Source organism: Lipomyces chichibuensis, assembly GCF_038497645.1.
Source record: "Lipomyces chichibuensis strain CBS 12929 unplaced genomic scaffold V1513scaffold_13, whole genome shotgun sequence".
NCBI lineage: Eukaryota > Fungi > Ascomycota > Lipomycetes > Lipomycetales > Lipomycetaceae > Lipomyces > Lipomyces chichibuensis.
Window position 1 is genome coordinate 236290 of NW_027117465.1, and position 13276 is coordinate 249565.

At 45.1% G+C, this 13276-nt stretch overlaps 8 protein-coding genes across 8 annotated transcripts; 4 read left to right on the top strand and 4 right to left on the bottom strand.

Moving 5' to 3' along the window:
- Positions 1-126: 126 nt before the first annotated feature.
- Positions 127-2437, top strand: V1513DRAFT_443834 (clasp N terminal-domain-containing protein). The gene is made up of 6 exons (XM_066897882.1): positions 127-337; positions 398-462; positions 524-978; positions 1028-1571; positions 1626-2080; positions 2131-2437. Exons 1-6 carry the CDS (start codon positions 283-285, stop codon positions 2264-2266), a joined length of 1710 nt encoding a protein of 569 aa, XP_066753907.1. The 5' UTR covers positions 127-282; the 3' UTR covers positions 2267-2437.
- A 181-nt stretch (positions 2438-2618) lies between these two features.
- Positions 2619-3846, bottom strand: V1513DRAFT_458314 (WD40-repeat-containing domain protein; the record flags this gene model as incomplete). Its single annotated transcript, XM_066899684.1, has 4 exons — positions 2619-2639; positions 2701-2820; positions 2880-3679; positions 3738-3846. The coding sequence occupies 4 exons, from the start codon at positions 3844-3846 to the stop codon at positions 2619-2621; spliced, it is 1050 nt and encodes a 349-aa protein (XP_066753908.1).
- A 456-nt stretch (positions 3847-4302) lies between these two features.
- V1513DRAFT_443841 (ribosomal biogenesis regulatory protein) lies at positions 4303-5241 on the top strand. Its single transcript, XM_066897883.1, has 2 exons — positions 4303-4757; positions 4824-5241. The coding sequence occupies exons 1-2, from the start codon at positions 4437-4439 to the stop codon at positions 5067-5069; spliced, it is 567 nt and encodes a 188-aa protein (XP_066753909.1). The 5' UTR covers positions 4303-4436; the 3' UTR covers positions 5070-5241.
- A 359-nt stretch (positions 5242-5600) lies between these two features.
- Positions 5601-7217, bottom strand: V1513DRAFT_458316 (Rho GTPase activation protein; the record flags this gene model as incomplete). Its single annotated transcript, XM_066899685.1, has 5 exons — positions 5601-5815; positions 5871-5951; positions 6005-6099; positions 6149-6194; positions 6248-7217. 5 exons carry the CDS (start codon positions 7215-7217, stop codon positions 5601-5603), a joined length of 1407 nt encoding a protein of 468 aa, XP_066753910.1.
- Positions 7218-7582: 365 nt separating this feature from the next.
- Positions 7583-8580, top strand: V1513DRAFT_443850 (mitochondrial 54S ribosomal protein mL43). The gene is made up of 4 exons (XM_066897884.1): positions 7583-7784; positions 7842-7897; positions 7972-8075; positions 8132-8580. Exons 1-4 carry the CDS (start codon positions 7716-7718, stop codon positions 8323-8325), a joined length of 423 nt encoding a protein of 140 aa, XP_066753911.1. The 5' UTR covers positions 7583-7715; the 3' UTR covers positions 8326-8580.
- Positions 8495-9490, bottom strand: V1513DRAFT_378679 (Dcp2, box A domain-containing protein; the record flags this gene model as incomplete). Its single annotated transcript, XM_066894988.1, has 3 exons — positions 8495-8782; positions 8835-9320; positions 9377-9490. The coding sequence occupies 3 exons, from the start codon at positions 9488-9490 to the stop codon at positions 8495-8497; spliced, it is 888 nt and encodes a 295-aa protein (XP_066753912.1).
- A 304-nt stretch (positions 9491-9794) lies between these two features.
- Positions 9795-11034, top strand: V1513DRAFT_443855 (uncharacterized protein). The gene has a single exon (XM_066897885.1). It carries the CDS (start codon positions 9892-9894, stop codon positions 10789-10791), a length of 900 nt encoding a protein of 299 aa, XP_066753913.1. The 5' UTR covers positions 9795-9891; the 3' UTR covers positions 10792-11034.
- A 2-nt stretch (positions 11035-11036) lies between these two features.
- Positions 11037-13216, bottom strand: V1513DRAFT_443856 (uncharacterized protein). The gene is made up of 2 exons (XM_066897886.1): positions 12201-13216; positions 11037-12142 (listed from the first exon to the last, which is right to left on the bottom strand). The coding sequence occupies exons 1-2, from the start codon at positions 13151-13153 to the stop codon at positions 11092-11094; spliced, it is 2004 nt and encodes a 667-aa protein (XP_066753914.1). The 5' UTR covers positions 13154-13216; the 3' UTR covers positions 11037-11091.
- Between the last annotated feature and the right edge of the window lie 60 nt (positions 13217-13276).

Consider the following 13276-nt stretch of genomic DNA (forward strand, 5'->3'; position numbering starts at 1 on the left):
TGCACGACCTTCGCCAAAGGGGTCGATATTGTACTGGGTTAGGGCTATAAGCTATGCCTCGTATGACATTCCGTTGCCCGGGTAATGATAGGTACCTTTAACGTTAGTCACGTAAACAAACAGCATCGCAATTCTCCAGCGTCTGCAATTACATAGTCCTTACCATTGGTTTTCTGCTTTCTGTCATCGAACTCCAAAGCCAACGGTATTGCCTGTAGCTGCTGCTTTATATTTTGAAGTTTGGGTGAATGGTATTTGGCTGCTTGTGTCGAAATTCGGGAAATGTCATACTCAGATGCCTTGTCGCTTCAGCGGCAGTTCGGTCAGCGGGAGATAGGTATGCTGGTTATATATATCAATACGTTGAAGTCAATAATGACAGCTGACACAATTCCAGATATTGATTCGCTAGTCAATTTTTTAAGCTATTTGCGTCATGAATTTAAGCATCAGGCTGTTGAGGTTGGTCTTCCAAGTATTTTAAGTATTTCTGCTGGTCAGTGTGTCTAACAGATCCATAAAGCCTAAAGCTATCGAGATCTACTTTTACTGTCTAATTAAAGGGTCGTTTTACCAAAACATTAAGGTTTCTCAATATTCTTTTGCTTGTTTGTGTCATCTTGTGAAAAGAATTTACTTCCAAGATCAGCCCAAGCTCCGGCGATATGCCAATGATGTGGTCCCAGTTTTAATTGAGAAATTGGCCGAGAATAGTAAAGTACATGATATTTCTCGGAAAGCTCTAACGGATTATTGGCGAGCGACTAGCCTAGATGTGGAACGTTGTCTCAGGAAGGCCGGATTTCTGAACGACAGCTCTATCGTGAGAGAGCAGACACTTAAATTTTTGTGCTCGCTACAGGCCGCAGAGCCAAAATTTTTGCCGAGGACTTTACTATTTGATATTGTATCTACATTACGCGACCCAGTGGAATCAGTTCGAAGTGTTTGCAAAGACTGCCTCGTGGATGTGTACAAGTATGCGATGGGACATGTGTTTACTGTATCTTTTCTAACAAGTCTGTAGGAATGCCACACTGCAGGCTATGACAGAGCTGAAGATTGAAATACAGAATCAAAACATCCCCCCCAACATTGCGTCAGAAGTCCTGTCAGCTTTGGGAATCCAGGAAATTTCGGAAGAACCTAAGACCCCAGTCGCTCCATTTGAAGCGCCTGATGCGGCATCGAATGTCGCCGTGCCGTCAATGAAACGGACGCCACTAGCTGTACTTCCAGTACAAGCTCAAGATGAGAACAGAAACGTTCGAGTTATGCCGCTAGGCGTATGTCAGGCTGTGTTGCCATCAGTCGAAGTAATTTTGCAGCGAATACCTACGTCAGCAAACGACGATTTAAAACCAGCCTTTGTTGCATCATCTAGTGATTTAGAAATACTAATGGAAGGCCTAATATCAGCATTTGACGGTAAAGAGACGGAGGCTAACTGGGCTCAGCGTCAGAAAAATATTGTGAGCCTCAGGGAAATTATTCGTGGAAATGCTTATGAAGATTACGCAATTACATTTATCACATGTTTAAGAAGTCTATCAGGGGGAATAAGCAAGGCTGTATGTTGAATCTTTCGTTTTGAATTTGAACACTGACGTAACTGGGTGATGTAGGTGAGCTCTCTTCGAACGACGCTGAGCGCACATGGATGCAAATTGATTATGGATTTGGCAACAACCGCGAAGAATGGTATTGATCCATTTGTGGATGGATTTATGCAGTCATTAGTGAAGTTGTCGTCATCAACAAAAAAGATTGCCGCCCAGAACGCTAATTTTGCTATTACTGTATTACTGGGATACACGTCATTTCAACCGCGAGTGGCTGGCATGATATCCAGTGCGTGCCGAGACAAGAATGCCCAAACACGGCTGTATGCAGCTGGATGGCTACAGCTTACCCTTATTGCACATCAGGCACATAAGACGATTATGGAAAGCTTCAACTGCGTGGAACTATTCGAGAATTGCATTAAGAGTGGTCTAGCGGACGCGAATCCAAAGGTTCGGGAAGCGGTGAGGCCTACTTATTGGGAATTCCAGAATGTCTGGCCACACCGTGCTGCTCTGTATGTATCATTCCGTGAATTTATCATGCTGGTGCCTAATATTTTTATAGAATAATTAAGAACTTGGATACTATGGCTAAGAAAGCACTTGAAAAACTAAATCCAAAAACTGAATCCACAGCTCACAAGGCTGAAGAGAAGAGGCCCCCATTACGTGGGATTGATCGAGTTGCATTACAGAGCTGACAATATTACTAGAATTGTATACGATTTATCATCGTACTTGGTAGAAGCATCCTCATTGTTGTAGCCTACGCTAATACATTGTATCTCATATGCAAAATGGCCTGCATATCTTATCAATTTTCATTCGATAGGGTCGAATAATGAGCTAGTAATATAACGAGGAAGTGAAATAACCGCGGCGAACCTTAGCAAAAATGCTATCGAACAAGAAGCACGTAAACGCCTGTCCACAATGACCTAACTACCTTCCCGGAATATACGCATATACCGATATTGGCCTCATACACGTAACACCAGCCTGGCCCTTGCTCGACAAGTCGCAAGTAACTTGAATTTCTGTGGTCACTAGAATTTACGGAGTCCAGATTTTAAGCTAGACAATCACTTTAGCAACAACGATTTACCTCTACCCGTCAGCCACTTCTCCCACTTACCAAGGAATCCCATGACCCGGTGCAGAGACTTATTCCGTCATTGCTGAGTCCAAGACAGCTAACCCGATTATCATGACCGCTAAGAGAAGCCACCTTGTCGCCTCGCAACACGTCCCAGACCTACACCAACACTCAATTAACATTGCATCGCTACGAGTTTTGGCGATGTTAGCACGAACCTTGCACTCAAAATCGTCATATCCAGCGAACAACAGCCGACCAGATTGGGAAAACGCAACAGATGTAATTCCGCAATTAATAGAAGGAAGTGTGTACTTGTTTAACTCTCGATCTGCTCGAATGTCGAACAAACGGCATGTGGAATCATCTGAACCTGTGCCAAACGCGTTGCCATCAGGGAAGAACTGAACGGCGTTGATGTCAGACAAGTGGCCAGCAAATGTCTGCACAACCTTTCCAACGCGAATATCCCAAAGTTTCGCAAAACTGTCACAAGCGCCAGATACAAAGACATTGGCATTTGTTGGATTTATGGAAAGAGACATAACATCACCAAGATGATCAGCAAACTCTTGGACTTTTGTCCCTGTGTCGATATCCCAAAGCATGCATGTCATATCGCCAGATGACGTGAGAATCCTGCGATCGTTCAAAAATCGGCAGCATGATATATACCCTGCATGGGCGGCCAATTCTCTATGGGCACGGGTCGGACCTTCTCTGGACACTAAGGAATAGATTGAGCAGATATTGTCTAAGCCACCACAAGCTACGTAATTTCCAGACGGCGCATAAGCGCATGTCATGACCCATGAAGATCTCAGAGGAATGGCATGTACTTTGTTCGCCGTATATGCATCCCAAATTATCAACTTTCCATCTTGCGAAGCTGACAACAGATGCCGTCGGTCGGTCGACCAGTGCATGGCATAGATCTTGGCCAGATGACCTTTCAACGTCCTCCGAATCTTCATGTTTAACCGCGGCAAAGGGTCGATATCGGCCGCCATCTTCTGCACTAGATTCATCTTTATTAGCGTCCGATTTTATCCAGTTCTGTATGGTGGGGAGCGTACTATCGGTATCATTTAGCTCGTCTTTGCGTCGCTTGATCTTCTCCTTTAGCACCTCCGATTCCTGACGGAACGCCTGGATCTTGTCCTGGATATCTGCGGGCGCCGCCATTGTGGACTGTCGATTGGGGGTGGAATGGAGGTGGTGCTTGTGGTGATGGTGCTGGTGGTGAAGAGGGTGGAGAAGGACAGAGCAACGATTGATGCTGTAGAAATGAGGCTCTGGCGTTGTGGGCAAGCAAAGTTAGCGAGAGCAAGGGTACGCGGGGGAATTGGTTGCAGCAGAGCCCGCCAACGTGCAGACCATTCCAATCTTGCGTGTCGCAGCTGTCTTTTGCCCTGTGATATATATATACATATATTCGTAATATGCCAAAATCAGTTATAGCGTTAGTTAGGCTTCAAGCAATTGCAGAACTGTCAATCGGCTGATGCCCCGAGGTCAGTACCATAGTGATCACAATTTATAGTTCAATTTATGAAATCCCCTGCAGCTCGTGGTTCGGGGCGGGAGGAATATTGACCCGGGTCTTTTTTGGTCTGTCAACAAGATTTTTCCACTCAATTGCGGATACGGCATAAGCGTCATACGTTGTAGTTGAGAAAATTCATTCACCAAAATAGCTCCATTTTCATGAACATTTTCCTAAATAAATTACATATTCTATCTCACAGCCAATAATACTCTTAACGATCAGTAATATGTCGGAAAATACGAGCATGCAGTCTATAGGCACTCGGCCAGTTACTGTCGAGCGCGCCATACCAGTGACCTATGACCTTGGCAATCTTTCCGTCTTCGACACGAATATGATGGATTCTGAAATCATGAGCTCAACCGACGAGGCAAAGAAGGAGGTCTATTTACAGTCTCTATCCAGAGACTCTGCTCAATTGCTTGTGAATCAGATTTTGGCTCTTCCAGTTGTGACAGGTGGCCGGACAGGGGGCGACGTGAATCATACTGACGGCGTGTTTGTGAAGTTGCCAGATCCTACTACTCAGCTACCTCGAGAGAAACCTGTATGTATTTTCTGCACATTTTGCATTCAAGAGTAACGAGGATTTGTCTTAACTAATTGAGTTTAGATACCTGTTGCTAAGCCTCTTACGAAGTGGGAGAAATTTGCCAAACAGAAAGGCATCACTCCCAAGGGCCGCAACACTGGAAACCTGATCTACGACGAGGCGAAGGGAGAATGGGTCAAGAAATGGGGTTATAAAGGCAAGAACCAGGAAGAGCCCTGGCTTGTTGAGCTTAATGAAAAAGCGGAGAACGGAAATGGTGAGGAATCAGGAAACAAAAGCAAGGGAACGAAGAAATCAAAGAAGTAAATATGTACCGGTATATCGTAGGTGTATTTTTGCATGGCTTTATGAGGATTTAAGTTCACTTGTATACTACGGAGTTGGGATTCAGCAGTTTGCCAAAAAGTTTTGTTTATGTCTTTCTCTCGCTGCATGCGTTCGATACTAATCCAAGAATTAATACATTAATATTAAATAATAACGGAACATCCAAAAATGATGTATAACGGCGGTACATGATCCAAATTAACAAATTAATCCAAATCAATACAATTGCATATAATATGTCGTTATATATCAACAATTTATACCAAAAATGAAGAAGTTATATGAACCGCTCGTTTCTCCGGGTGCTTATGAGTGGCTCACCACCAATTGGCATCCTTGCCTCATCAATCATGGCAGCGTGTTCATTGTTTCTTATGGATGACCGGCTAGCTGGGCCCAAGCATCGATCAACGTCCTCAACCATCCACGAGAACAATTTGCTATCTATGCGCATTGTAGGACAAAGAATCAGCATCAAATTCGAAAGCGTCATCCGATTCTTGCTGCTTGCTAATGTGACGAGAGCAAAATGGGAGCAAAGGATTCGGAGAACGTGGAAGTTCTGTTTTTTGTTAGAAAATGTCGTATCGGGATCTCAACTCGGACACGTACATAGACAGGTAAGGTCGCAACGAGACGTTGAATGGCGTCATACGGAACTTCCTCCGATATTTGAGTTAGAATAGCAACTAATTGAGGGGAGGGAGGTATCAGCGCCTCAGGTACTGCGCACAGAATCAGCAATTGGTCGCATCACCGGATATTTATAATACAACGTACGTGCTCGAATATAAGCCTTCAATAGAGAAGCGATTGTATGGATATCATGAACTTCCGGTTGCAAGACCATATCCTGGCCGTCTAGGCATATAAATTAGCCCATCCCAAGATTAGCAAGCAAAGGTTTAGCTTACAAAATGCAAATTCCTTCTTTAATTCTTCCACTCCAGAGACACTGCCGGATATTCTGTATAGTCCCTCCTCTTCTAAGCCATACTGATTTAGGAAACTGATCGTCGCTTAGCGAAATTCATGGCAATTTCCACATTACCACTTACTTGATGCAACTTGTAACGATGGCTGGCAACCAATATCTACTATCATCTGCAATTGTCATTAACATTCCTCCACTATATTCGACAAGTTGGCAATCATACCTCTGCCAACTTCGGGACGAGTCATTATAACGGCATCCCGCAAAGGCATTCCAAACACATCGCAGGACTTGGATGTGGAAGAAAATATCCTACTCTGTCGAAAAAATCCGACAATGGTCTGAGGTCGGCTTAAGTAGCCATGGTTGCGTCGTGACCGGGCAATAGCAGTGAGACTTGAAGTCGATGTCGAATGGTCGGTCGCTTCGTCTTCAATGATAGTCACCGGTATCTCTTCGTGATGAGATCTGACTGGAGATGGGGAGCTGCTCCCGAGAGATGAGGCCGAGCTGACCGAAGAAGTAGGTGATGACGTGGACAACGTAGATGAATAGAAAGAGGACGCATAGTCGTCGGTCATAGAAGGGGCTATTGATGTTGCAACTACGCTAACTTTGCTGTTATTGAACTGAAAGAGAGCACTTGCGCTACGTGTCATCTCTCTTAAACTAAATGCCGTAGATGAAGAATTTTTCTGCTCAGTCCGAGGAATTTGTCTGAAATCAGACCCCGGTTCAGAATTGGAAAGCTGAGCACGGTGCTTGCTAGACCAATTCCATGGAAGATTCCGTCCACGATCGAGAGATGATTTCATACGACCAAGTATATCCCGGCGCCGAGTCTTCTCCGAAGGTGGGTCACGAGAACGTTTTGCCGATGCTGTATCAACCATAGAGGCAATTGTGGACGAAGATGATGATGGCGACATCACCGCCTCACTCACTGTAATGGACAGCTGATTTATGGCGACATCGGATGATGATGACGATGATGTTGATGATAGATGTGAGTTGGACAGAGTAATAGAGATGGAGGACGAAACTGTGCTGTTGCTATTTCGATTTAACGAGCTCTTTTTATTGAACAGTGACTTGCAATAATTCGTAGCGTCCTCTCTGAGATCTCCGATCGTCCTTTGGTCGATGACCATCGAAGTTGGACGCGCCAACGGTCGATTCCGTCGTTGCGACATGGTGACTGATGCTCGTACGCGTGTATACTTCGAACCTCCTCTGCAATCTCAACTTCGGGGCACAGAAAATGAACGGTATTTGTCTGAAGAGGGTCAGCTCTGCGCGTAAGCCGTGGTACATAGAGAATTCCACGGCGAAGAGAACATGCAGATGTGAAAAAATATGTCTCGGGGTCGGGACATCAAAAAGAAAGTCGATCTAGGGGGTTGCCGAGGGTTGCCCAGGCGAGTGCGCAGTTGGAATGTACAAAGCATTTAAGGGGGTATTTCGACTTCGTCATATTGCAAACTTAACGCGTCGCGTTCCCTTGAAGGTGAGTTAACGATGCAAGGTGCCTTCCGGTTGAAACCTAATCTAGATTTTCAAGCACGTGATATACCCTAACCTCATTGCAATCCATCGGACAGTGAAGGAAGAATTCAAAGCTCCCATTAATTTCGTCTGGGCCAAGACATCATTACCATTTACGGACCGAACAAGTAGTTCTAATTATAATCATGCCGATTCAAGCCGTCAGGAGAGGAATATCAGTTGTGCGAAATGGCGTTGGGGCATTTGTGTTACCTGTATGTGCGTTATCTGGGCAATGGAAATTTTTTGACGGTCTAACGCAATCGTTACAGTGCAAGAAATTGACGTTTAGATATTGCAACTGGGGCGGTAGTTCAGTTGGAATGAGGTACGAATTTATGGGCTTATATCTGAAAAAGATTCGCCAAAGAAGATGGCGGATGACTTACAAGCTCTGTTTAGAAAATATTTGCATGAAAACCTACAAATGCTAAGCGCAGCGAACCCCGGCATCGAGATGGAAGTTCAAGTGAAGAAAGGGCATCCTATTATTACTGGCGACTATAGTGTGTTGCACTTTAATATTGCTACTCAGATAGTGGTAGCGCTAACATTGTGACAGTGAATGGTCGGCAGAAAGTCATTTGCGTCCGAAATATGAAACCTCACCTGATAGAGCAGAAGGTCAAAATTCTACGAGACGCATCTGGTCAGAAATTGCGGAGAATGAAGCACCCGGTCTATTCGATAAATCAAGGTCCAAGAGGTATATGGAGTCCATTCCATGTCCTCGAGCAATATAGATATAAAGTCTAGGTTCGATAGGTACGGGGCACGGTGTAGAGGCTATTAAAAATTTTGTATATATATATATATCTTACTTACTCGAGTCATTGTAAATTAATGGTCACGGATGCATTTGGTTGACTCTACATGTGAATATCGTACACCCCTCCGCAGAGATCGTTAACGTCATCCAATTACTTCACAGTTGCGTTTTCCGCAGCAATGCTAGTATAGACTGCGCCGGATCCTCCTTCTCAGTAATTTCGTCTATCTGTTGTGTCACGGGTTCCGGCATATAATGCCGAATACTCTTCTTCATTTTTTTGGATTGGGTTGGTGCCGCGACTTGGTGATCATTTATCCACCTGCGAAGTAGTTTAATGAATGGAGCGACCATGTAAAATTTCTTCTGATTAATTCCCTTCTCTGTGGCGGCGTCTGATTTGTTGAAAGTCGGCAACGAGCTCAACGTGAACCATTCAATTTTCTGGATCCTTTGTTAGCAAGGTAAAGAGCAAAATCATCAAAAGGTAGCGGACACTGATCTCTTTCCGTGTCTGTGGCTGAAACACGGTATCCATAGGCACCCCAACGACAACGTATAATCTCACTTGCTGTTCTCTCATCGTAAGTTCAATATAATCCTCTTTCTTTAGCAGGGCTGAGACGTCGTAGCCGGTCTCTTCAATGACCTCGCGCACGGCGCAGTCCTCGTCAGATTCGCCCTGGTTAATCTTTCCCTTTGGAAATCCCCAACTGGCAGACGTTTTCCACCCTTTCACTAATATACATTTATCCATCTTCTTATTCAAAATAATTACGCCACGGACAGGCACGCGAGTCTTGTATTGAAGGAAGTGAGCAAACGCCTGGTCTTGCATGTCACTCCATTTCCGTAGCAAGGGGCAATGCGCAAATATGCGTGCTGTAAACTTCTTTTGTGAGAGTGATGGTAGTTGTGGATTTTCCGATCTTATAAAATCCTCGTAGAACCAGTGCGCTTCTTCGATTTGGAAGCACACTCTCTATATGTCAGGAACGTATTAGTTATGCAGTAGATTACATTCACACCACAACTTACCTCGACGGAAGCTAATTCTTCTGGCGGACAGTTTATAATAAATCGGACACACAAATCATCAAGAACCTCATCTAGAGATGCATGAGCAAAATTGAATGCCGACTGAATGGGCATGATGACTAGCTAATATAAGCCTGCAGCTCCACTGTATGTCTCCACTGCAAAAAGTACCGACGAGCAAAAGTTGATTGTCCCTTAGATCAAATACGCAGTCTAGATATATCAATCTCAAGATCAAACGAGACCATGCATAAAAATATAGCTGAGCTGAACAGTCAGTGTGCTTGACGTGTTCAGGATCCTGATGAATGGCATATGATCTCATCAAATTTTGCATCTAAAGACTAAGTGTCTATAGTTCGTGGCTCTTACTAATATAACCCCTGAATTTGTTCCCCGTATGTTCCCCACCCAACGACTTTAGTACCAGCCCGACTTGAAATTCATCAATTGTCGTATTCACTATTCAGTCCTGTCAACAAACCTCTGATCACACATCGCAGTACGTTGAAGTCATGGTTGCTGCTTTAGGAATCTACCTGTTGTGCATTTTTGGCGGAGCTACAATTGTCTGGGCCATTTACTTCAGCACGTACTGTTCAGATATCGAGCTGTCCCTCCCACTGTCTAGCAATCTATCTCATACCAGTCCTACAGTGCGCAATGTAAATCAACGTCTTGATGGCGAATTAACCATCAAAAGAGTAGCAGACAAGTCTTCGTTGTGCTATAAGATTTGCAGAGACGTTCTGTTGGTTTTATTGCGTTTGGGATTTTCTGTCTTGTCAGTACCTATGCATTCCGGCATGCCATCAGGATGGCGTAACAAGGAAGTTGCCTCATTCGTTGCTGGCGGAGTCCGTGACGCGACGAAGAGTTGGTTACATGACGCGTGTACAATAGTATGGAAACCTGTCAAGTCAATTCTGTCATGTGCTGGCGGTGCCGCTCTCCCTCTTCATGACGGCAATACACAATCTTCATCATCATCCGACCAATGGGTCGCGAGCCCAGCTATTGCTGTCATGATCCTGACCATTCTTATTCCATTTCGATGCCTTAGATCCGTGTTCGTCAGCAGCGCGGAACGTTTCTGTGAATTCTTGGAACTGTTGGAGGGTGAGTACGCAGCGATCCCGACTCATCAATTGTCAAAGTATCCGCGCCCGACGCAGCTGTACCGCAGACTTGATGGGTCTCGGTCTACCCGGGAGTCTGGTTCCACGTTTAAATATACAGCTCGATATCTCCCAGTCGAACCATACCGTCGTGATGCGGTATTAGCGTCTGTACAGTCTGGGTTCAGCGCGAGTAAGGCGTCGGAAAATATGAATATGAGCGTACCGTTGGGAAAGAAATCAATCATTTTTGAGGAACCAATCTTGTCGTCGATAGGGAAATGCAGAGTGAAGTGACCGTTGTCGCTTGATCGAAGCTGGTATACGGTGGTATTCGTTTTGGCGTTGTTTTGCTATTTGAATGAGAGCAATTTGGATTATATTGGTGCGGAAAGCCGCGTATTGCAATTTGGGTTTCTTGTACTTTTTTTTTTTTTAGTTTTTTTTTACTGTCATCCAACAATGTTTGGTAGGTGCTAAATGAAGATCGGATGACATCACCAGCATATTTAATCGAACAAATCCGAGTCCCCACCGTAACCATTTTTGTACAAAAATAGTTTCTCATTATTCACTGTAAATCTATGATATTCAACTTCATTCGTTACAGACGTGTATACATTCTAACATATCCCGGGCCCGAATGTGTAATACTCCGGCGTCTTCGTCGTTGATGCCGATGTTGATCATAATCATGTCGTCCAACCAACCATGGTAGTATTTGTTCACCAACGGATTCTGTGTAAAGGACTGTCCTTCTATGGGACGGTTGGCCATGAGGGGCTTGAGTGGACTGTCAACCGCCTTGCTTTTGGTTGGAGTCGCGGTTGACTGACTTGACGCGCTTGACGTGATAATAGTCGAGCTGGATGTCTTCAGTGACGTGCTTAATGATGCTGTCGATAATGTCGAGACAGTAACAGCTGAACTACTGAGAGCATTTGCAACTGAGCGTGAAGTATCCATATGGTCTGCCGGCGCCACGCGCTTATGCAGCAGCGTTCTTTTTCTTTTCTTCCCAATTGCCCTCTCGCCTTCATCATCTTCATTCATGTTCCCCGACATCGCGTGAGCCACTTTTCTCTCTCTTTCCTCGACTTCCTCGAAAAACCAATGACCGCCGTGTACAGTCTCATTCCAATCCTGATGCTGCTGATAATGTTCATGATCCCAGGTCATGCTGACAGTATACAGCATGACGTTCTCATCCGTTCCCGCGTACATCAAATTGCCGGTCCGCCCGATTATATTAAACGGTGCCGTAGCATTCATGATAATCGCATATCTTCTATAAAAGAACTCAAATCTATTTTGATACTTCACGTGTATCAGCTCGATAATAACAGTATTATGGATCGTTGGGATACAAGGGAAGTCGCACAATGTGACCCGTAGCGAATTCGTGGCTTGATGGATGTCATTCGCTTCTTGCTTACTGTCAAGTGTTTTCTTTAGTGAGGATAGACATTTCTGGACCGCAGGCAGAGCAATGTTGACTTGTTTCTCGGGCGGTAAGGAAACAGCTGAGATTGACCGCTGCTCTGTCTCATGTTGGACGTACTCAACGTTGGATTCGTCCCACATTAGGAACCAGTTCTTTTCTACCTCATTGTATTTTGGGCGCGGAAGTTCCGTAAGCCTTTTGAATCTAGACAAATACATTAGCACACTTTGGTCGTTAAAGCAGATAGTAATAAGACGCATACCTGATAGGAACACCGTGGAGCTTCATCTTCCAATTCAATCCTGGAATTACCGCGCGCAGATCAATAACGAACTGGTTCATACAGTTCGACAACCCGTTTGTGCCTACAACCATCAACGGCTCACCCAGGGGCGAGAACAGGACTCGGGGGTCCGTATGGCCCTGTTTGAGAGCCAAATACTTGTACAGTTTGCACACGCCGGCTTGCGTAGCCCACTCGTCCAAGTTCAGCACCGTCTCTTTTCCCACACACGCGAGCATCTTGCGACCGATGACCGGTGACTCCACCCAATCCATCTCACACCAAACAACTTCATGATGAAATAGAAACCTCTGGGGGGACTGCCGTGCGAAACCGATGTATGGATGCTTATAAACTTTCGGGAACGGTAGGATATTTGGGTTATATCGAGGAGCTTTTGGAGAAGGACCGAAATCCATGCGTGCTAGAGTGCCCTCGTCAACCACGGCTGATACAAGGAAATTCGCATTGGACGGCTTGTATCGGGAGTTCGAGCAATACCGAAGCAAGCTAAGTGGTGACTCATGGGCAGCGAGCTGACGAGTTAGGTTAACATGGGCCTCAAATTTCGCGCGCTCCTGGTTCCTGAGGTCCAGATCCTGTTCCGATTCTGAAATTTGAGAGACTTTGGCAGACGGTATTGTTAACAGATCTATACCTAACCAGTCCCAGTAGCGACCGAGAGCAAAAATCACGACAAAAAAGATGGAGACTAGTAACACTAAGCGAGTTGTCCTTTTGAGCCGCCGACGGAATTTCAGACATGCAAGCCCTGTAAGCCAACTATGCCACGGATGAGACGGCGATTGAGCCTGATGGCGCGCAGGTCGGAGAAACCCGAAGTAGTTGGTTATATATCCGGATGACAAGAAACCACCAGACTCCGGAGAATCCGATGACGGCGAGTTCAACGGCAGCGGTTGATAGTCCATGCTAGAGGCAGCAAGTCCAAGCCGTGAAGAGAGCAGACGGAGCTGGGAACATGGACAGACCACAGCAGAGCATTGAAAGACACAGCCATGCTGCTGACAGAGACAACAGAGGGTTTGCTGCCA